Source organism: Corvus moneduloides, chromosome 6 (assembly GCF_009650955.1).
Source record: "Corvus moneduloides isolate bCorMon1 chromosome 6, bCorMon1.pri, whole genome shotgun sequence".
In the NCBI taxonomy this organism is placed as follows: Eukaryota; Metazoa; Chordata; class Aves; order Passeriformes; family Corvidae; genus Corvus; species Corvus moneduloides.
The window spans coordinates 36,716,247-36,741,181 of record NC_045481.1 but is presented as its reverse complement, the minus strand read 5'-3'; the positions used below and the strand labels follow the sequence as shown (position 1 = coordinate 36,741,181).

General features: G+C 39.0%; 1 protein-coding gene across 6 annotated transcripts in view; it reads right to left on the bottom strand.

Annotated features, from left to right (window-relative positions):
• The window catches only part of ZNF106 (zinc finger protein 106), a 41,609-nt gene extending 16,775 nt beyond the window's left edge, over positions 1-24,834 (bottom strand). The window contains exons 1-10 of one of the 6 annotated variants that reach the window (XM_032110660.1): positions 24,749-24,834; positions 15,823-15,908; positions 14,478-14,539; positions 10,133-10,330; positions 5,823-7,916; positions 4,348-4,972; positions 3,408-3,477; positions 1,694-1,848; positions 1,532-1,592; positions 864-1,205 (exon numbers count right to left, since the gene is read on the bottom strand). In XM_032110660.1, the coding sequence (XP_031966551.1) occupies positions 864-1,205; positions 1,532-1,592; positions 1,694-1,848; positions 3,408-3,477; positions 4,348-4,972; positions 5,823-7,916; positions 10,133-10,330; positions 14,478-14,539; positions 15,823-15,876 (3,661 nt within the window). In that variant the 5' untranslated portion in view covers positions 15,877-15,908; positions 24,749-24,834. Of the gene's footprint in view, positions 1-863; positions 1,206-1,531; positions 1,593-1,693; positions 1,849-3,407; positions 3,478-4,347; positions 4,973-5,822; positions 7,917-10,132; positions 10,331-14,477; positions 14,540-15,822; positions 15,909-23,770; positions 23,891-24,569; positions 24,716-24,748 lie in introns of those variants that run through there. The other 5 variants (XM_032110661.1, XM_032110662.1, XM_032110659.1 and 2 more) reach the window with 5 other exon arrangements.
• Positions 24,835-24,935: the final 101 nt, after the last annotated feature.

The window sequence follows — 24,935 nt, the reverse complement described above, 5'->3', positions numbered from 1 at the left end:
AGGTTTGGGCAGATGACATTGTTATGGCAAACAAACAATTCTCATTAGAGTCACCCTGCTTGACTTCACAGGCTCTTAAGAAAGGAAGGGATGATTAAGCTTTTAATCTTCAGTTTTTACCTTCAGTCATAGCAGCAAGTTGCAGTGGAAACTAACAACAGCATTTAAGCTTTTGTCCACAGACTACAGCACAAAGTTTTATGGGGTTTAAACTGTCTAAATAAAGAGTTAGTTATTTCAGCTGTAGTCATTAAGATCTCACTTTGCTGAGGCAGGAGCCTCAGTAGTAGTTCAATTAGTAGTTCAATTAATTCAGCAGTTTCTCCTCCAGATAAAAGTAAACCCTATTTTCACTGCTAGCCTTCCCACACCCCTCACATGAGCGAACAGTGCCTAATATCCAATTAGGAGAAGATGGACTTTTACTTCTAATGTTACAAATTATACTCTTTGTGCTTATCCAGCAGAGCCCAAGAAGAACACAGGATAATCTCAATGCAGCTGTTCATAATTTTGTAAAAAATATTTTCAGGCACACACTTTTCCTTTGTAGGCAGATTTTTTGCTACCAAGGCTCACTAAATGATGCAGAGTAGAAGACAAAAACAGAGGAGATTCTCAGGTTTTCTGGGTTGTGTTGGTTTGGGGTTTTTTTAGTTAACTAAGTTATTCTAAGAGGATGTAACCTTCAAATTCATGTTTGTTCTATTTTCAAAGCAAAACTAGAAAGTCCTACACAAGTTATTGAGAGTTCACCCCACCTGACAGACTGCAGGCTGAGACACAATTTACATTCTTTTGAGGAAAAAAATAATTTCCTTATTTTCTTAAAGCTAATTATCTTAAAGCAAAGTCACAAATACCATCATTCTGCTCCACCTCTTCTGTTTGTGGAGCACATGGAGAGCTCTGGAGTACGGAATTCACATTTTGTTCTGTGCCTTTTGGAGACACAGGTTCTTGTTTAACTTGTACTGAGGAGTCAGGAGTATCGGAAGGTGCGTTGCCAGAAGACTGGAATGGTGATGGCATATTTATGGGAACAGAAGCTCCTCGTGGAAGTACAGAGGAAGACAAAGTGTCCAACAGGGGCAGGAGAGAGCCTGAAGGAATTAAGTCAGCTGCCATTTGGGATTTGTTGTTTCGTCTCTCAGTTAGGACATTGCAGGAAAGTTGCTCTGAGAGTTCAGAAGGTTCATATGTTTCTAATGGCAAAAGAGGAGATACATTAAACAAACAAACAAATAACGTAACAAAAATGTTTATATTTTACCATAAAACTCAGTGGTGCCAAGAGCTCATTTCTTGTGGACACACAGTCAAGGAAGAGAAGAATTTGAAAAAAAGCCACTAGAGGGAACTATCAAAACTGACAGTTCACACTTGACAATAAAGGCCTCATTTATAAAGTCTACAATTTTACTGCAGCTTAAACGAGCAGATTCAAATTAAATGCAGTTTTTAAAAGATTCTGAGTTCAAAGAATACGAGAATAAGCATTTCACTTTTGTAGTCCTATGGTATCCTGTACCTTGTAGCCCCTGCAAAATCTGGATTCTCTGACTTCTCAGTGTACTCATTTCCATGGTTATCTGCAAAACAGATTGTGGCTTTTATCAGTCCCACTGATTTAACAGGCAGTTCTTCATGCTGCTAACTTCTAGTTCAGACAGTTTCCAAAGCCCACTGTTACCTGTTGCTTTAACACAAGGAACCGTTGAACCTCAACATAGGCAGCCTGCAGGGCAGCCCTCGCCTGCAAGAGGTTGCTGTCCACACTCTGCAGGGACCTGCTTAATTCTTCCTCCTTCAGAGAAATAGCCAACAACTGGTCCACCTGAGAACGTTCTGAAAAAGAAACAAAATGTAGAGTCTAACTGTACTGAACAGTACATTAAGATACATTACTTGTGATATCACAAGAAATAATACCACCTCAGAATGGAAAAGTCACATGAAGTAGGCCAAGCCTTCAAGCATCAATAGTTATACAAGCTGAAAAGGAGTATTTACACACAGGACTAGCCATGTCTACATAGAAGAAGGGCAAGGTCAAGTATTCCTCTTTAAGGAATCTCAACTTGACTCTAGTAATTAATTCCATCACAGCTTTGCCAGCACGGATTTAGTTTAAATAAATGAAGTAGTTCTCTTCCACAAAAATCTTTTCTTGAAGTACATGTGTACAAGAAGTATAAATACACACCTACCATTAATGTAATCAAAAAGGCAAAGACAAATTTAAGCTAAACAAGATTAAATTATTCAATGAATGCAAAAGCCAAGAAAAAGCTGTTTAGGAGAAAAAGAACCCAATGATAAAAAAATAGTTTACTACTCAAGATCATTTTGGGCCATGAGACTGGTGTTTGCAATCTCTTGAGAGAGTCTCTGACCCCTGTACTCAGTAAAAGATCCTCCTATCCCTCCTAGAGGCTTCTGGCATTACAGAGATTCTCCAAACAAGTTAAATTTCCATTTGGGCACTGCTTAATTGCATTCAGGTTATAGTTTCCTTTAAGCAGATTTACAACAATCATGTTAAAGCCAAGTAATGGGAAAGAGATTTTACTAAGTAAAGTGTGTTATAAGTCGCTATAACAGACACTGGTCATTGAAGACAGACACTGATAAAATCCCCCACCTTTTCAAGCAGTGAAATATACATTCCCACAGAAGATTCATATTATTACCCTGCATTACAAAGGAATCTTAATACAAATAAATCATGAAAAAAAGATAAATAGTACATTTGAAAGCCATCTTCTGGAGCCCAAAGCTCCTAGCAAAAGTTTAGTTACCAAAGAAAGTATTCTGCCTAAAATATGGATGGTTCATTTTGAGACATGGTGATGTGAATGTTTTAGGCATATTTGAGAAAGATCTGTCTAATGCCAGAATAATAGTTTTCTTTGGTCAGGAGCAGAAAGCAGCGAGGCATTCCACACTCGTTTCCACTAAGGACAGTAAAAAAATAAGAAGTATTGCCAGAGAACACAGACAAAATTATGCAGAGTACAAATTTTCTGGTGAGACCACCCAGAATTAGAAAGGGAGAGCTGCATGGCTAATTAGAAGGGAGTTAGATGGAGACTTCTCCAGTAAGAACTTCCATCCAAAGAGGCAACAAACCTCACTACCCTGCACAGGGGAAAGCAAAGGTCCCATCTGTACAATCAGGAATGCAAACTGCAGGCAGAAAGGGTGCACATACCCTTCTCTCAGGAATAACTTATGACAAATTAAGATAGAAGTGTTCAGAGAAAATGTGTTGCAGATTTGTGAGCAGCCCACACTACAAACTTCAGTAAAAGCCCAAGAAGCAGCAAAGTAACGTTAAGGAACTCCAGCTAAGTCAAAATACTGCTGGGTGTCACACCAGATGCACACGTATGATATTCACTCACCTTTTTTACCTTTGATTTTTCTTCTCTTATTCTTTCTTTCTAGACTAGGGATTTCAGGAGAAGATCCCTCCTGCAAGTAAAATCATCTATTAACAAGTAACAAGAACAATTTTGCCTAAATCAGGAAGTCAAACATCCATTGTCTTTTCAACCATTAGTTGTACACACAAAGAGCACACAATTTTTTTGCACATTCTTGTATAACTCATCCTTTGCTCTGCTCTTAAAAGAGGGAGGACAACAGAGCGCCACATTTTCATCTCAACTAGGAAGAAATATTAAACAAGCCAACAGCTGCCTCCTTGCTCAGATTTAAGACCACACTTGAGTCAGTTTCTGCTCTATAGTTGTAGTAGAAGATGTAGACGATCAAAAAGTGAGGAATGAAAATTACTGCTTTCTGCAAAACCATTTTGTGAAATTGATCAAAAAGATTTTTTTTAACCTTTGGATAAAGGTCTAAGACTGGACTGTGAAACGAATTCAGATTTAAGGATATCATCTTAAGTATAGAATTTTGTAAAAATGTTTTTATTTCCTTGCTTAACCATAAAACCAGGAACATCTAAGGAAAACAAATTTCTACTACAGGCTAGCTTCCATTTAAACTGTGTTGCGAAACACCGAGATTCTTGCTACAAAACCAAGTACTTCCACAGAAATATTTTAACAGCTCTTGTTTACCAACATAGTATGCCAGGTACCAAATCATTCCTACTAATTACAAAAATTTATCAGAAGTCCTGCACTATAAAAGCAGAAATGGAAAAGATTCTTAAAGAAAATTAAGTCAAACAAGTAAATTAATTTGATGTTATCAAGGTACAAGACAATCAGATGGGGAAAGTCCTCCTTGCACAGATCATTCCAAAGCTGAATGACCATCGACAGGGAAAGACCCTTTTCAGCACACCAAAGCCGGACAGAATTGCACACTTACTCCAGTTGCTCTTCGCTTTTTTCCAATTCCTTGGCTGTCATTCTGTTCAGTACCAGATGTGCAGCTACTGTCTGTAGCTGCATCTATGTTATTAGACACTACAAGAAGTGAAGCACTATTTGAAGCTGGACAATTTTCTTCTGAGATCTCTAGTACATTTTGTTTTTCAAGAAGAGGTGTTCTCTTCTCTGGGCTCTCCTGGTCTTGTTTTGTGAGGCCTGTGATCTCAGAGGTGGCCTGTAGGCTGTGACTTCTTCCGCTAGCCTCAGTTCTTTCAGACATAAAAGGTGACAAAGCAAGAGATGGTGTCTCCTCTTTCTGATCGGCCTCAGCATCAGTGCTTGCCTCATATCCAGATGTTATGTGATGTGAGTGGCTGGCTGCAATTAGTTGCCTTTGCCCACTTTCTTTTATTTTGGTTTGTTCACTGAAAAAGCTATAAGCAGAAGGATTTCTGTCTGCTATGACACTGCTTTCAGAAAAGCTACGTTTTCTGGCTGAGCCAGACATTGCTAAGGAAATCCCTTCCCACTGGAATCCTTCTAGAGTAGACAGATCAGATTCTTCACTGAGTTCTAGACCCTCTTGTTCATTTTGAACAAGAGGCACCATTTCTATGCCAAACCTTTAACAAGATAAAAAGAAAAATAAATAAACAAGTTACAAGCCTGCTACACACAGAGAGAAGCCTCCCCCTTCCCCAAATGCACATTACTGCTTTAAGAGATCTGGCAAGTCATTACACTGGTATTCTGTGCTTTCTACCTCACCTGGCAATGGAGTATCTTCTGTGTATCACATTACCAGATTTAGTGGCTAAGAACTAACAGCATGATTTTCAAGTCAGAAATCATGTTATTATAAAGTATTCCAAACAAAGGTTGGAATAATCAAATGTGACATCTGTTCAAGACACTTTAAATACTTCAGGTTTAAAGAAAGTTTCAAAAATGCAGTATTATATAATTGCTTCCTTAAATACAAAAGCAAACTGCATAACAGAATAAAAGATTAACAATTGAAGAGTAAGCATTGACACTGCTTGCAGCAATGCAAGCATTTCTTGTAATCCTGAATAAATAAGGAAATAGGCAACTGTCACAGCATTGTTCCCATCTTGATTGCATTTTTACATTCTTTCATTACGAGAACTTGTAAAGAAAGTATATTGTTACCATCCACACTCAGATATTAAAGCAACCATTATGAACTGATCAGAATATTTTCTGAGCAGATTACTTTTACTTATCTATGGACAGACATTCACTCATAGCATCAATCAGTAATAAAAACCCTGCATTATTTGCAAAAAATCTGCATTATTTTCAAAAACTCTGCAAAAGATCACAGCATAGCAAGCTTCATTGTGAACTCTTCGTTTTAGGATTTCTGGAGTTCATTTCAGATATGGAAAAAAACAACCCTCCCCCCTCAACATGCCCTGAGAGGCATGGTTAGACCTCAAAGCTACCAACCTTGGTAAACCTTTGCCAAGTTCCTGTTTCTTCTTGGTTACCTGCTGGATGACCTGATCCCAGTTTACATTTCGCCGGGAAGCACTAAGAATCTGCCTGAGGGTAGGTTTAAGCCCCGACTCCTTCTCTGTCTCGCTTCTCCGATGGCCACCAACATTCCGAATACGACGCGCGTTATTGAGATTGGGCTCTGGGAGATGTGTTCCGACTTTGCTCTTCAGACTGATATGCCGTGTCAGGTCTCTTTGCAGAGAAGCAGGCAGGCCAAGTTTGCTTAAATCTGGAAGAAGGAGGCCTACTGACTGGCTTCCTCCTTTCTGAAGATCATTATCTGAAGGATTTTCAAAACCTTCCATTTCAAATTGATCATGTGACTTGACACACTCTTCATTCCCTTCCCCATCCTGTGAGGTTTTCAAATCCGCATGCAAACGGTCCTGACTGCTTGATGAAGAAACTGTGGGTTCTATCCGAAATGTAAAATTTTTTAGCTCAGCGGAAGAAATACTTGAAGCAGATGGCTTTCCATCATCTTCCTTTTCAGATGTGGCAGTTCTACCTTCAGGAGTGTCATAGGGTAAACAAGAACTAACAGAAGAATCCAACTTTTCAACTCTTGCTTCTGACTTCTCACTTCCCATTAAATCATCACCACTCATATCTTCAAATGAATCTGGTCTGAACTCCTTCTTTGGTAATGCTTTCCCAGTTTCTTCCCTATTCTGGTCACTTGTATCTTTGCAAGAGCTTAAGGGAGTATTTTGCAAGGAATGGTTGGACTGAACATCTTTGGGATTTTCTTCTGCTTCACTTAAGTTATCAATGGGCTCTCCACGATTGCTACCCAGCACATCTTTGTTGTCCTGTAAGTTACCAACACAAGCACCATGCAGCTTTGACGAATAAGAAGAGAAACTGTTTGTTTCCAAGTTCACTGCATTCAAATGATTCTGCTCTTCACCACTTGTTGAGGATAACAGAAGCCTGACATTTTTTAAGAGACTGTTTGTGTCTTGCTTTGTCAAGGATAACTTCATATCTGTGATATTCAGAAGAGGGGATTTCAGTGATGGCATTCTATTACTTCTGCTATCATCTTTGTCAAGCTTTTCACCACTGGAACAGTCTTTCATTACCTTGCAAGAATCAAGGTGATCTGAGGTTCCATTAGAAAGGGAAGATGCTTCATGTTCTTTAAGTTTTGAAAGGCTAACATTAGCTTCACAAGTTTTTCCTTTCATTGATGGATCAGTAAGAGGCGTAAGTACAGAATCCATTTTATCTGAAGTTTTAGAAACATTATCTTCAGACCGTGGTTGCTGCTCTGCAGTTTTTTGGGATGGGTAGGGAGTCCAGCGATATGTTTTATCTCTGGAAGGACTGACACTTTTTCCCCTGGCTCTTGAAGTTTTGCTTTCTGGTTGTATCGATGTACCAAAATCCAATGCCCCCTCAGAAGCGAGCTTATCACTAGTAAAATCAAGAAGGTCACTCCTATTTCTTCGATTTCTGTATGGCAGAACATCGCATTTCTCTGGCCGCTGCCATGCGTACCTTTCCTTACTGTATTTACTTGGCTCTGATGAATATGAATCTCCTGAGCTTCCAAAATTCCAGCCATTTGCACCACGAGGATTTGGTTTCCAGTTTCCTCCATAATTCTTGGAATTCCAGCCAGAAAAATGACCGGTTTCTTCTGAATGCCAAGTAGAATTTCTTTCCCTGGCACCATGATGCCAATTTGATGTTCCTCCTCCCCGCCCGCTTAGATGCCAAGCATTTCCAGAATTCCCATAGTTATGTCGATTTGAAGGGCTTCCTGAAACATTCTGGTGCCACCCAGAGTGCCCCCTTGCACCACCTGAATGTCTGTTCACATTAAGGTTCCTCTGAGAGTGTGAAAATTTGCCTTGTCTAGGACTAATATAATCATCCTTTTCCCACTTCCAGTCCCTTTGTGATGCATTATGATGATGCCACGATGACTGATCATAAGCTTCTCTTTCTTTGTAAGCAGCTCTTTCTTCTCGCCTTCTCTGCGATCGCCTATCATCACATTCTAATTCTTGGTTTGCACAACTTGGTTCAGTTTGCCTGCAAAAGAATTGAGAAAAACCTAAATTCTGATGCTATTCTACTAAAATACAACAGTCCACAGCTTCATGAATTTTATTTGCACTGGGAAGAAAATTTTTTTTTTAATTATTTATTATAAAAAGAAACAGATACTTTTTTAGCAGCTTTGCTGTTCAAGCTTCAATAATGTTTGACTTTCAAAACTAATGTTGTACCTTAACTTAAATATGATCATTTCAAAACTTCTCTGACAAGAACAACTGATTTGGTGCAGTGACAGTTCAATAGACTAATTCTCAAATACTTGTCTGTAACTTGAAAGATTACTATTCCTTTATATTTACTATTGAACTAATAAGAAACTAGTAGAAAGAAAGCTTCTTTATGTTGTATAATCTTCATAATTTGATCAACCTTAGTAGACAGAAAACTCAGCAGTGACATAATTATTTTTTTCTGAAGACTATTCCACTAGTGTTAGATGGTATAACCAGAGTGAACTGATATAAAACAGAGGAAAGTAAGGATGAAAAACCTGTTGAAAACCTGCTGTTTCTTAGTGTTTATTCTATATACTGGAGAGAACAATTGACATGACGGCTCAGTTTATAAAGCTTAAGTTAAAACACAGAAGTAAAACATCCACACAAGATGTACCAAAGATACAAAAATAATTTGTCTTGTTTTAACCTAGAGACTGGAACAGTCTACAGCATGCAATACTGAGTCTGTATGAGCCTTCCAGCAGCACTATCAACTGCCCTTTGGATAGTACTTGTGCTTGGCAACTTATCACAAACACATGGCAGACTATCACATGTATATTTAAAGACAAATGCTCCCTTAACAGCTATAGCTATTCCCAGGGTCAGCAGTCTAAATATTCTAAGTATTTATCCTACCAAATGAGGAGTTTTTAATAAAAAAGTTTTTTCCGGAAACTGAGTACAGAAATACATCCATTCTAGATCCCTGAACAAGAGAGACAGTAAACTTTCACACTACTGCTCAAAAACAATTGATCTGAGTAAACTGAAAATTCATATTGTATCACCCTTTATGTTTCTGATACATTCCAGTTCTGCTAAAAAGATTCACAAATAACTACTCTCTAATGAAAAATGGTCTACTGTGCAAAATAATCTGAGCTCTAAGACAAGAATTCAAAAAACCAATGTCTAAGTGACACAGTAAATTCTAAGAGCTGACTCAACTAGATTACGATCTAATGGAAACAATTTTACTGAATTAGTAACTCAATCCTTGTACTTTCTGGTTTTCCCCTTCTCCAAACCAGCACCCAGCAGACAGAGATTTTCTATGGATTTAGCTGCCTCAGAGCAACACTGCACTGACAGCATTACTCCTTTTCCGTAAGACAAAAAGGAAAACTGACATTTTTGCTACCAACGTTAACCAGTATGAAAACATTACCATTGTGCAGTGCAGGGACACACTAGTATGACAGAGTGATGTCAAAACCAAATAATCTCCACAGATTTCAACATCTGGAAACAATAATTCAAATTTCTAGCCACAGAAAGCAGGAGCTTCTTTTAAAAATCATATGCCCCTTTAGTACCACCACCATGCCATAAATCTATTTGAATAATATATTCCCAGTTGGAACATCACACAAGCAATGCACATGTGCAGATTTTCATGCAAAATAAAAGGCAATACTTATTACCCTCTGGAGCCTTCTATTTCATAGTGAGCCACTGGAACTATGTTTAGCTAATGCTAAGCAGCAACATAAAACAGGTAAGAAATTTCATTCAAGGATTATGGGATTTCAGTGTGACATTTACAGAACAATCCAATTCATTTTATAACAAAACATGTCCAGCAGCAGTTTCTAAAAGGCCAGGTTCCTAAAGACAACCTCCACCATAGACAATATTAGCACTACTGTCCATTTATTAAGCCTTTCAGTTAAAAAGGGATCATATATTAAAATAAAAACATTGGGGCTCTCAAAACGCAAGACTGTTTTTACCCATAATGAAGAATTATTGTATTTCTCTACTAGCAGTAGAGGAACAGGACAAGAACATTCAGCAGTCACATTTACATGTTGAAACTACAATATCCACACAGGTCTCTTGGATTGTTCTCACAGCAAGTACATTGGCTACAGACAGTTTACATTTCATGAGCACCTAAGCCTTAGGAGGGCATCCTCACTGTGGTAAAAGCAATTCTATGACCTAAGAGGAGAAAGGAGAACTCACCGGTTCCGTTCCTTCTTTAGCTTGATTAGTTGAATGACTTCTTTGTCAAGGTATTCTTCTTCTGCCTCTTCTTTCTCTTCCTCTTTTCTGTCATGAGCATTAACATTGTCTTTGTGCAGCTGACTGGAAATGTGCTTGGCATACGCTGACAAACCCACCAGTGTCACCCTGCACACCCGGCATTCGTGGCTGCTATCCCTAGGAAGAGAGGCAGAGGGTGGACTTTCAACACTGCCAACTGGCATGGCAGGTACCTCTGGTCTTACTTTGTTTCCTCTGAATGTGCTTGAGTTCAAGGCAACTAGGTTTTGCTCAGTATATTTAAAGTTATTTGAATTCTCTGGCTTTTTCTTTCAAGGTTTAGTTTTTTGATGGTCAGTTTTTACAAGATTTTTTTCCAACAATCAAGAGGTAAAAGACTTGATAATAAAGCTGCGTTAACTGGGAGGAGGAATTCTTCTTGAATTGTTGTACTTAAAATCTTTTCAGAGGAAACATAGTGAGCGAGGAGGCAGAATGAAAGGCTTCCAGAGCTAGCAGGAGCTCTGAAGCCCATCCATGCTGCCAGCTGCACTGAGGAAGCCTGGTGACAGCTTCTACATTTAATCCTTGCCTTGAGCCTTCCCCCAGTGAAATTTAGAAAAGGGAGGAGGCAGTACATGGATACAGCCAATCCTAATACAACATAACCTAAACTGGGACAGCTGAGACTGCTGCCTGGAATCCAAAGACTCCATGGCACAGTGAGTGATGGGAGGGTGTCTTCAGTTCACTGTACTTTATTTGGTTCAAGTGTGCACGAGGTCTGCTTTCTACTTTGGAGGACTTATCTTAAAAAATATAGAAATAATTCAGCTGGAGAAAGTTGACAGCTGTATCAGACAAATGGCTTTACTCATGTTACTGGATTAAGGTTACAAGACTTTTAAACTTTTTTTTTCTTTTTAAGAAATTCAGATTTCTAAAAACACCACATTTGTTCTTCTGACAAATCCTTCCAATACTCTAGTGTTAAAGAAATACGTTGTTAATTTCCTAAACAAGGAAAATACGTTCACCAGATTAAAAAAAAAAAAAAATCAGAAAAAAATTGATCAGAGCATACTCCACTGCAAATAACCCAGCAGGACCGAGACAGGATTCACTGACTGCCTCCACAATGCTTCTTTCAATTCTGCCAGCTAATTCAAAAAAGCAGATCCCCATGGAGCACTTGAGACCAAAGTCTTAGAACAGAACCATTACAACACAACACAGAGTTCATGACTAGTGTCAAGAAAATGGGATCCATAAAGGAAAAAGACAAACATGAATCCTTGGTTTTTTTAGTGAACAGTTAAAAATAAAATGGGAGAAACCTCAAAAGATGTACCTTCACTCAAGATATTAAGGCAACATCCTTATCAGAGTGGTTAATCAAGTGTCAGCAGCTATGTTTTATTTATCCTGGGTATCAGCGGTTTTCCCTACTAACATAGTTGAGATATTTAACCAATGCAGTCCTTCAGACACACCTAGAGACAGTTTTATTTTAAACAGCCTAAGTATTAAAAATCATAATTTCTTTGTTTAATTATTCTGTATGTTGCAGCCTAATTAGTATCAGGTTAAACATTAAGATAAATTTCATTTACGATGTCAGTAGCTTCCAAATTTAGCCTGTACTTTCCAGAATTAAGTGTACTTAATTTTGTACACTTCACACTCACTAAGAAATATTCAAAGCCCAGATCCTACATATTGTACTTTGGGCTCTCTTATTAATGCAATAAAGGTAACCAAACCAGTATATTTTATTAATGTCATTGGAAGAATCCTTTTCACACTCATAAATGGCACAGCTGTGCATAGCTAATAAGACTTATTTTTAACTTAGTTCATCACACAAGGCAAACTGCAAATAGAAAGTTGGCTTCTTGCTGAAAAAGATGCTCTCTTTACATAACGTTCCACTTCAATCATAAGGACTCTTCAATGAGAAACACACCTCAGTGGTTCTAATGTGGTACTAATTAGGTTTTAAAGAACAATCCACATCCTTCATAAGGCCCACGTTTCAGTTCTTTCCTAAAACTTACCATCCTCATTTATAGACTAACTAAATAAATGCAAAGTTTTATTTACTTTGTACAAAGCCAGTGAGTTAACAGCTGGACTGAGGACAAAGAATTTGTTTCTATCACTTCTGAGTTACTAATTAGAAAGCGGTGGTTCTTGTACCAACTGACAGTCTGAAAGGACAAGACTCAGGTGTGTAGAGACAAGACTTCTCTGACCTGCTGTTAATCTGTATGAGCCTAAATAAAAAACAACACTTTTTTTTCTTTATGAACAACTGCTTTAATTGAAGATAAACTGGCCAGGAGTTCAGATAGCTACACTTAGGGGAATTTAGATTTCCTTCAGTTCTATACTTTTCCTATACCCATTAATACCACCCAGAACTAGCAGAGTCCATGATACACTGATCATGTCTACACATTCCCCTACCATACAGGAACACCACACAATCTTTGTTGTTCAACAAGATGGCCAAAAGAAGTTTGATGTAAACATGACAAAAGTATTCTCAGTATGAAAGCATCCAAGAGCTTTATTTACTGGATGTGTACTTCAGACTGTAGATTCAATGTCCCTTGTACAAGAGCACTCATTTCACTTTCAACTAAAAGCAAACAAAACCCAAATATGCTATGGCTTTGTACTTGGCATCCAATTCTCCTTATATATCACACGGAAGAGTCTCAAAATGTTTCAGAAAATTATTCTAGCCCTTGAGATTACTAAGCTAACTTTAAAAGGGAAAAAAGTATGAATCAATGTATGAGTTTCCTTTACCTCTTCCATACAGGAAGACTGGAAAGAGACTTCTAGATGGATACTAAATTTCAAAGCAGTAAGATGTTGATACTACACACACTTAAATGGTATTATCCTTTGTTACACAATTCAGCCACACTCATGAGGCTGTTGTTTGCGCTTCACATTTTCTACTTGAAGTACACGACTGTAAAAGACTCCTAGAAGACTTCTAATTAAACTTAAATGGGAGGAAGAAGAAAGGGCACATGAGAGAGAGAGAACAAGGCTGTTGTTGCACAGTGAAAAATGAAGTTCATTATTTTGAGAACAAGCATCTTCCGTGCATTCTTCTGAAAGAAGTAATGAAGACATATAGATTAGTAATAAAAAATGTAAGGATTTATATGAAAGAAATTTAACTTAACATCAGTCCTATGGAAATGGAAAACAAAAAATTGTCCAATCATTTGCAAGCCACTGCAGACACAATATAGGACTTCTAGAAATCAGTTTTACCTTCCAGAGCCATAACTAAAAACAAAAATAAAATGTAGAAGGCCAGAAATAAGACATCAAAATGAGTGACATTTCAGAATCATTGTCAGAAGAAGACAGTCCAGAACAGAAATGCTCCACAAGTTAGCTGACCAGAAGCCAAAAGTCAGCTTCTAGTGCAGGGAGCATTGTGCTTTTTTCCCCTGGCTGTAAGATAGATGTCTTGACAAAGTGAATCCCCCCACACCTCAAAGAGTGGAAAGGGAATTACTTTTAGTCCTTTAAAGGGTGTTTAAAACAGATTTGTCACTTCCATATAAATTCTGTGCTGCAAGATGATTAAAAATTAGTTTATAGATCAAATACTCAAGTATTTGACTATCTGATCTTTGTGGCTACTTCAAAATCCGTACACCTGAAAACACTTTTATGTGTACTCTGGTTGCAAACTAATTCTCTATTATTAGGATGATATTTGAATACCCCTTAACTCACTCTTTCTACTTTCCAAAGGTTTCAAATAAAACAAGGAAACCTTAAAGAAAACACCATCCACCATGGTTAGATCTCTTAATCAAGCAACTGGACCATGGTGGCAAATGACAATCACTCAAGCAGATATCATTCTCACAGTGCTTTAAAAGATCAAGAATTGCTTTTACAATCATTGAAAACTTGGAAAAAAAAAAAAAAAAACCAAAAGATTTAAAATGAAAAATACCACTGTTCCTAATTCTGACAAAGGCAAAAATCTAGTGCTTGCAAAAAAAACCAAACCAAGCATAAAACTGCCAAGAATGAAGTAATTTTTATTTCACTGCAGTCAAAGCAATGCAGGTGAGCTTTCTTTCACATCATTGTTTGCCTCCTGAGTTTCTGACATTATGAGAACACATTCATTGCCAGCTTTACAACAAGGCACGCTACTAAAGTGAAGCATAAAAATAAATTGTGCAATTCAGCCTGTATGGGAAATAGGTCATGAGTTCTTCCAGAAAGTGACATACAAAATGGCACAGGGAGGAAGGATGCGAGATTGTTTTCATACCTTCCCTTCAAGTTTTCCAGTTCTCTGTGGTGAAGCATGCTTCTCATGTGCTCTTCCATCTCCTGCAACATGCGGAAAAAAATAAAATTGGTCAAAACAAAATAAAATGCTGTGTTGTGTCTGAAAAGCTCATTTTTGAGAATTCTCCTGCCTTGCACAAGAGTGTACTCTACTCCTGCAGGGCTGTAGCAGTTGCCATTCCTGTTTCTGTGACTATGAAAGCACAAGTAGGCACACTTTCAGGAAGTTATGTTACCTTTCCCAAGAAGAACACACATTAGTCATTAAAACTCAACACAAAGGAAGCAGAATTCCAGGAGAAAGTCAAGTACTAGTGCATGTAACAAAGCTTGTTAGACTGATTTTTGACAAATCACTGTTGAGAATCATTTTAACTGAAAGTCTCATTGATACCACTCTTCAGAATCACAGTACTTAAAACAGTTTCCCTGTGCAATCTGAGCAGTCTCTCTGCATTTGTATTATAACACAGCTGTAAATTCATCATCACATACTATTTCGCTCAGCTAGACACTTCAGAAACTGAGATGTACATGTCAGTTTGTTGTTTACAGCAACCTTGATCCATGAAACGCAGTACTATTATATTATTGAAAGGGAGCTGCTGGAAAAGAAAGAACATTCATCATTCAGCAAAAGGAAGCAGTCCAGATGAATTAACTTTCTTTTGGTGTTTGACAATCTTCAAAGACCAGATACTAGTCACTATCCTCTTTAGCCCTTAAAATCCTATCTGCAAAGCGAAAGGAACTTCTTCAACCTTGAAGAGTTGTGTGAATTAATACACTGGCATTTGCCACATCTCCACATGCCATGTGGCTAAACAATACGTGAAGGTCCATTAAGAAACACACAGTTCCAATGCAGACTTTGTATAAATATACAGCACACAGAAGATGGACGCGAAACTGACACATTAACGAAAACACATGCTGTGCAACACAATTCCATTTGGCTCTTCCATATGGAAACACAGACCTCCCAAAAGGAATCTAAAAAATCTTGTATTACAGTATTCTTCCCATATGGCAATTTACAGCCAAATAATGGTGAGTGCTTTTAGCTTTAGTATCTTTATAAAATAATATAAAAAACCTCAAAGACCTCCATATTTTTAACATTCAGAATCAAGCATATTGCACAGCTCATTTCAAGAAAGATACTTCAAAGCACATGCAAATATATTCTTTGATTTGAGACAGACTTAGGACAATATATACCTGGTAAAGGGAAATTGTACTTTGCACAGTTTTAAAATGGAAGCATTTCTCATACACATTCCACATTAATATCTACTGATACATGTCAAGCATTAATTATTTACCTTTTTTGAGTTGTACACAATGTGACATAACGCACATTTCCGTTGCTGAACCATGCTTATTAATCTGGAAATATCTTATCTCATACCTGCAAACAAAAACAATTTAAAAATAGCCAACATTAAGGATTACTTGTTTCATTAATTTATTTTACTAAAGAAAGTAAACAAAGTTACTGTTCATGAAAACCATTGTGCTGACCTTAAGAGAATACATGCCTCTCATGCATAGTCGATATTCTTCCAAAAAATATAAGGTAGTTTTGAACAGTCGTCTAAAACATCTATAACAAAAAGTAGCTTTCCCTTTCTTTCATTTTGTTCCTTGTCATCCAAGACATGGTACCCATTCAACAGCCAGAGATCTGTACGAATCCTCTCAGCTACTCAAAGCAGATTAACCAAACACTTTTCAAGTAGGATTATGACAGGGAGATAAGGAATTGGGAAAACCAAGCAGGGCAAACTCAGATCTTTATTTAAGTATACAGGGCCACTCAAGGAAGATATTTAAGGCCCTAGGAAAATGAACAAAGTCCATTCATGACATCAAAGACCACTAGTGTTTAAGTTTTGTCAATCCATTTACTCACCATAAAATAAAACTTGAAGTGATTTAAATTCAGTATTTTTCTCATTAGCCTCTCTAAGAAGTACATATATACAAGTACTGAAGTACTCAATTTAGACAGCTTTTTAACACTAATCTACTTAAGAGTTGCATACATGCACATGAAAGCAGTAGCAGGTCAAATTAAATGTCATATGTATTTTATCATAATGTTTAACTCATAAGGAGTACAATTAAATTAAAGACTCTAGGTTATAATCCAAAGACAGATATGTCTGTTTTAAGAGTACAATCTTTGCACTTTACTTTCTCTTAAAATCCACTAAAATGCAGAATGATTGGGCATTATTGTCATTTTTTATTGACTTGGCAGAGGCAGTTCCTCACCCTAAATTGGAAATAAAGCTATTTTTTTAATACTAGGCATTTTTGTATCTGCACAGAAAAATACAAATCCTTTCAAGTTTTGCTATCTTGTATTAGGCAGCTTCAGAGCTAACCTACCTAATAGCATCAAACTTAACCTGCAAGAGCCTTCTTCAAGAACTCTTCTGACAGCTGACCCTACAAAGTTAATTCTAATTATTTAACATCAACCTTCTGTATCAGGGCATCAAAATCTCCAAATCTGGTACTGACTAAAAGCTGTGAGCAAAGGGCAGGAACAGGATTTTTACCAAATCCAGATTACCTAAAGCAGCTCTGATATTCAGTTGTTCTGTCCAACTGTAAACAAAAATCAGAAAGTAAAACCACAACCCTCTAAGTTCAAAACGTAGTTCTTTGACAAGTAACTCTTTCCCTACAGATCTGCATGTCCATTTACACATAAGGTACCAGCATCTGTCCAGTTTAAAGGGGAAGAAACTGAGAGCTGGAGTAGCACTTTCACCATTAGACAACAGAGAGTTTTCTCCCTAAAAAAAATCCACATCATCATACTAAAACAAACACACTTAAAACACAACAGGAGATTCAGTCATCTAGTGTTCCCTAACCACCATTCTTGATCTCCCTGAGATACCTGATAGTGTTTAAATATGCATTTTTTGGCTTCATCACATGGGCATCTGATATATTTAAATCATTAGTAGCAGCTGTTTATTTTGACACATAACCCCCAACAAAGGTATAAGATTATTCAGAACTTTGCACCAGCCTGCATATAAATTCATATGGTATTAGTGATGTCCCTGCAAAAGCACCTGCCTTCATGGAAGGTCAGGATACAGAAATACTATATTTTGGAACAAATTATTTTGAAAGCACTTATAAAGATCATAACTTGTTTTTAAACTTATTTCAACTGAGCCAGCCCTTAGGGAAAGTTTAAGCTAATATGAGTAGAGACAGAAAATGAGATATTGCAGATTCCTGATCCTCTAGCGAGTTATTAGGTGAGTATAGTTGCACATCACCAATATACTGTTTATACACAGATCTGTGCAGCTGCAACAGATCTAAAGGAATTACTAATGATCATACACAAGTGACCAATGTTTAGATGCCTATCCAACATAGTAAAGCTGGTTTAATGCAATTAATATGGACGTACCCATGGAAAGCAAGGCTGCTAATCCTTACACCAATTTCAGACACTTCCTTTTGCATTAAAATATTCTGTACTCCCCCAACATTCCTCACTGGAACTACTTTGTAGTTTAGCGGAGTAATACCCTACATGTGCTCAAGATCTCATTCAATATTACCCAAGCATTCACAGAATTCATTCTGCACTGGGGTGAAAGCAGCATGGGACTTAAATCAGGAAAAGCAGCCCAGTTAGCACAGACCATTAAAAAGCTTCCACCAGCAGAGCTAACATTACACCTGTTTCAGCTAATTAAAACATATAGTAACTATACACGATTACAGGAAGAGTTTTCAGCAAACTGCCCAATCAGCTGGGCATAACTTATGACAGAGTACTAAAAATACTAATAGAATTCAAATGCTATTGGATGTCACTATGAAAAGGGAAACTTTCAACTCTACGGAGAGAAGCCCTCGGAGGCATGGACTCAGAAATAAAGAGATTCGGTAGATGTTACAGGGTCTGGGAGAACATAGACACACATTCTATTTCCAGATCACCTCCTGACTTACTGTCTTACATAGATATAAACCACTTCCATCATCCTTAGCTTTCTCCCAAATGCTGCTAAACCTATAAACCCCACAGTTCACTTGAATTAAGTACTTCAATTTTACTGTAAAAGATCTTCCATGAAGTAGCTTAAATGACATAATAAATTAAAGGTATTTCCTCAATCACTATGCAAAATCAACAAGAACCATACAGCTTTTGAGCCATGTAGTCACTGCATTTCATCTCATCATATACTGGTCTGTTCAATCTCAAAACTTCCATTCTTCATGCAGAAACTTCAGAAACAGAGCTCTCTCTAGATAAATGCAGGCACATTTGAATTCTTAAAAAACTCCACATACTTTAAACTTAAACAACCTTCCAGCTTTTATCAGATATAACACCTTGTGCTTTTGAAATCATTAACTTGCTGTATAACATAGAAAATGAGTTTTTATGGGACTTGAGTAGGAAGATGAGCTACTCTAAAAAATGAGCAAACTGCAAGCAAAGATAAAGTGCCAAAAAAGACCCCACCACCATATAAAAAGAAGAACACATGTTAAGAGTAAAATGTAAAGCCTTTGAAACAAATGAGACGTTACAACAACCTTCTATTTTGAAGGAATGTAACTGTTCAATGGGTGATTTTTTTATCTGTTCGTTTTAAAGGGAAGGGATGCATTTTACATCTATGTGATGTAAACACAACTTGCCCGTAAACTGCACGGGTACAGAGCTTGGAAACACCACACAGTTTTAATTAACTTAAGCAAGTCTGCTACAGAGATTTTGGAGAACCCCTCTCACAAATAAAAATAGTCTACAAAGAAAATTAGGCTTTAGACTACTTCCTGTTACAACATCCATTTGTCCACAGTTATTCAACCTTACCGGATAACATACATTAAAAAAGTACGTCAAGATTAAATCTGCTACAGATTAGTGGCTGAACACTCTGACTATATAAAGCCACAAGTGTCATGGAGTGGGCTGCGCGGCCTGGCATTCCAGCTGCCTAGAAATCCTCAGCAGGCTTCAAAGAGATCAGCAGTGCTGGCCTGTCTAAAGGCCTGCCTAAATGCTGCATGTCCCTACAGAGAGCAGTGGAAACTCAACACTTAAGAAGAATAGGAGCACAAATTCACCGTGCAGAATGTTCTGCAGCAACACGCTCAGCTCCTTGCAGAGATGTCATTCCTAGTACCTTAGTGACTTCTCCTGCAGCAACCAATTGCACACATACCAGCTGAACTGTAGAATAGTAATACTAATAATACAGAACCCTATGCTCAAATTTCATCACCTCCAGCAGAATTTACATGGAATAAAGCACCAATATTCACAGACTATCTTCCCTTCCAAGATTCGTTGCCCCTGAAGCATCTGAATTCACCATGCATCCCTATAACTTCCACTAATTACCTTAACCCTACTTCTGGGTACATGTGTGAGGCACTAACTTTCCTTCTCAGATGTAGATCTGTGCAATTTAACCCAGGCAACAAACAAAAACTTAAGGACTTACTAAAGTTAAGTCATGACTAACAGCATGATTCTCCTCCAGCACACTGTCAGGCACTGTACGAACTACTTTGCAGTTGGTTTCTTATTTTTACAGGGAAAACTATATTGCATTCCAGAAGTTAAAATACTTGTACCAGAAGCAAAACTTTTGAGGTAAGTTTATTCCTGCTTTCCAAGATTTAATTTCATCCATGTGACAAACTAAGAGTAGTCTAGACCCCTGAGCACTGAAGCAGCACCACTACACAGCAAATGTTATAAATGGGCAAACAAGTGCTCAACTGTTTTGACATCAAGCCAGGAAGGAAGACTTGTTTCACAGATCAAAGTTCTTTAAGCTCCTGTTAAAAGCAATAAAATTTGCTTCACTAACTGACCTAGAAGACATCTAACAGAAACTGTTTGAATGCTATCCCATGAGTATGGCTGGGATTATTACAATATACAGGGAAAGTCTGCTGGAGATAAGAAGACCACAGAGAAATTGCTTAAACAGACCAGCACAGGCACAAAACACCTGGCAGGAACACAGAGTTTTCATTGACTTATATTTTTATTCAACATAAATCTAAGAACAGGGCACAGACTAAAACAACATATACACTTTAAGCCACAACCAAATTGCATCTTTCCAACTCCTATACATAAGCAATGCTAATAATTTCCTAACATACAAAATAAGTTTTCCTTGCTGTAAATCAAGATGATAATTTCTCCCTAGTGAAACTAAACGCCTTATTGCTATCTTACTCACGAGAGCTTTTCACACACCAGAATATTCAGGAATATATTCTGTCCAAATTGGAATGGAGAGCTGTATTATAACAATAATGCATTATTGCTGTATGCTGTCACTTAGAACACTTAAAATCCACATACCTGGAAAGCTCCTGTTTTCTCCTATACTCCCTGTTTGGTTTAAGGCATATGCAAGTTTTGTTTTCTTCAGATGTTTTCCTCAAACATCACATTTCCTGAGCTTATTAAAATAGCTATTCCCCTTTCCAAACTGCCCAAAGCACTTTAAAAGAATTTTTCAGAACCAGACACAGTATTCCAGCTAAGACCCTATTAGCACCCTTAGGAGAAGGGAGTTGTATCCCTACTACTATCACAGCCTCAAACATAAATGATAAGGACCGAGACAAAGTCTTAAGAAGCAACATAGCAATCCACAAGATGTGGGGAAAACAACCTAATTAAAAATTAGGTTTAAATATTTAAATCTAATAATTTAAATACTTCTGTGATTTACAAAAGAATTCACATCAGCTTATTCTGGTAACCTTGAGTCACTTTATAAAGGGTCTTCACTATAGAAACACTTATAAGAATGACAGAAATACCCAACACTTGATTTTACACTTATTTCTAAAACATTTAGTTGTATCATTTTTTTCCCTTCCTAGGCTATTTAAGCTCACAATATCCTTCACAGGTATACATATGATGTCTCTTTCACCATAATGAGTTAAGATCAAGGACTCAAAATCCACATCAAAACAGATTACTCTATACATCCCATCTGTTGCAGATCCACAGAAGCAGGTACCTGGCCTTGTCAAAATAACTCAGGCTCCCTCAGAAAGATTTATATAGACACAAGAGAACAAGCAGGGAGAGCATTCAGTAAGTAATTGGGCTTCTTCTATTTATCGTGCCATTACAGAGTACGAAGAATCACTGGAGAGTGATTTGAAGCACACAAATCAAGGTAGTCAAGTCACTCTTCAGTATAAAGAGCTTTCATGCCAAGAAGATTCAAGTTAAGGATTCCAAACATTAAGATAGCAGTTATTACTGATCAGGTAATAGAACTACAGGGTTCTGTCTAAATTATCACATCTCTGCAATGCAATTTGTCCCAGGGCTGAACACCAGCAGCTCTACCACGATACGATCCGAGTGTAAAATACTCTAGGACTTGATGAAAGAAACCCCAAAACTTACATCACAAATATAAAAACACATTTTTATAAAACCAAAGAAGTTACCTGCAAGGCATAGTATCCTTTTACTTGGCTAGAATCAGCTCAAGTCAGACACCACCTCAAATCTTATGACACCATCTGGTGGCAGAGTTCACAGAAGAGGATTGCCAGGTGTTAAAAAGAGCTTTAACAATTTAAATTTGATTCTGAACAAATTTGATTCCAGATACCTTATGAATTTTTTCTTTACAAGATAAGATGGAAAGAAAATTGATGGAAAAATATATTCATTTGACCTAAATACTACAAGTTGTGGTATCTCTGTACACAGTTTAGGTACGCATTTACAGGATAGTGCCTGCTGCTACTCTTTGTACTGGATTCACAGCCCTGCAGGAATTAAGATGTCTTTAGCTGACATCTCCTCAAATATGTGAGATTTTTGAACATACGGAGTAGAAGCTACCTGAAGTTTGATCACAGAGACCAAACTGACTTAGGTAACATACGAACATAATTTGGCTAAAACCAGTGTCTTGTTCCAAACTGAAAATGCCAGAATATAGCACCTATTTAGCTAACTTTACATACAAAAATCAGTCATTAGTGGCACATACACAGTACTGCAAGTGCAGCTGCCTTGTACTACCACTTCAGCCAAAGTCAAGCAAGGACTTTACAAAAAACAAAACATAATTCAGTTGCTTTTAACAGAAGGGACTTCAGGATAGAAATCTATTTCCCAAGAGCCACATTGCACTGGCCCTTAGAGCTTGCAAGAGTAATCCCAAATACTGCAGTGCTAATGGGAATAAGCTTCTAAATTTCAGCAAAGCCATGAATCAATTTTTTGGAAGGCTTAAGTGTTCGGGGCATTTTTTAGGCCAGGATCTGTCAGTTCAACAAAACAGCCAATTAGTTTAATGCAGTAATTGAGGTTTAACTCAAAGAAGTAGCAAATAACTGAAGAACAGCAATAAGCAACAAAAATATAGGAAATGCAAGCCCAGAAAGTCATCTTGAAAACAAAGCCCACTAATTCTCGATTCTCTTCTCTCTCAGGTCACACCACCTCAGAACCTATCTGTTCTTTAAAGTTGCACTTCATCAGGTATAGGAGGGAAGGTGAGAAGAAAAGTTTTTTACTTGCATGAGGAGACTGTTACCAAACCACCATCAACGAAGTATAATGAAGTATGAACTTTAATCATCAATGCCACTTCTATCCAGTGTTTCATAAACTTTTACGAATTGACATTCATAAGCATCCCAGAACAGTTCTTAATATAAGTTTGGATTTGAACAACGCTGCGTGCAATGATGAATGATTACTTTCAAATACCTCATATTTCAGCATACTATTATAACTTATTTCACGCTGTCAGTCCCACTCCTTTTAGGTTATCAGACATTTATCACCGAACTCATACACGCTTTTACTACAACACATTTTTAGATATTTGCTTATAAGGAAGGCAACTAAGCAACTCTATACTCAGTCACACTTCATCCCCAGAAACACTTCTGGCAAGTATGAAGAGGCAGCAGGGCAGCTACACACCTGGGACAGAGAGCCCCCCGCTCTAACGAAGCTGTTATACAGCAGGGTAACGAAGTTCAGGGATCACGACGGCAATACGGGATGCTCACAAGGTAAAGCAAAGCGCATGCCCGCCCCAAGGCGATACGCCCGCTGCCGCAGCCCCTCCAGGCCGGGCTCGCCCTGCTGCCCTCCACAGGCCGCCCACTCCGCCAGAGCCGGAGGAACCCCCATCATCCCCGGCCGCCACCGCGCTCCCCGAGCCCTCTGCTTCGTGCAGCCCCGGTACTCACGGATCGCACCCCTCGTCAGGGCGGCGGCCCATCCCCCTGCGGGACCGAGGAGGCCCGGCCACCACCGCCCCGGGACCCGCCGCCCGCACGGCACCCGCGCCGGGCCCAGCCCGCACACTGCGCGCGGTTTTGCGGGGCCGCAGTACAGCCCAGCCAATGGGACGGCGGAAGGCGGCCGCGCTGCACGCTGGGAGGCACGCCTGCGTGCCCGCGGGGCCTGCCGGGAAATGCAGTCCTGGCGGCAGCTGGACGGTGCTGGATAGCCGATAGGCGGATGAACTTCATGGCGAGGGCACCGGCCAGCTGGAGGCATTTACCAACCGATAATGATAATAGACGTTATTGTTGTTGTGTGTAAATACAGCGCTACAAACACGCATAGTGCCACGTGCTACCGCTCTACAAAGCACACGCTGCAGACGGCGGGTACCTCAGCAGCAAGCAGCCATGGACATCACGCTGGGCCGGACCGGGCAGGGCGGCTGCGCCTGGGAAATCTGCTCCAGGGGCGATTTTTAAAGCAGGAGGAGAAGGGCGCGGGCTGTGCAGTGTGCAATAAGCCTTATTTCAGTGGCCAAAGTCGACAGGGACTCGGAGCATCCCGAGATACTGAGAGAGAGGAGGGAAACCAAGGCCCAGCTGTGAGATCGAAGCAGTTGCAGTGGAATAGGGACTTTAAGAGCCACGAAAGCTGATGCAGGCCCGGATGCTGTAAAAGCTACCGGCTGTGTTTACAGCAGGTACGGGATCTGACAGCAGCCTCAGGGAAGAAATTACCCACACCCGAGACGGAATATACCTCAGGAAAGGCTGCGCAGTTCAGCTGCAAAGGATGAGGTCTGTGATTGCGAACAGCAGCTTTCCCTTTCTGCCCTCCTTCTCTCCGCTGATGACAGAAGAGGGCTGACACGCATCGTCCTAACAGAGAGTAACAACTGGAGAAAAACCCCACTGATACAAATAGGGCCACTTCCGTACCGTCTTGTTGGCTGCCCGCAGCTCCGGTCAGCACGGCCGGACTGCAGACCGCCACACGGGCAGCCCACACCCGGCACTGACACCCGCACACCCCGCACTCACGCACTGTCCGCCCTAAGGGGGAGGGAAGTCGGCGCACCAGCCCTCGTTTGGCACCACGCTGGGTGTACACAGGCCGGCTTTCCTG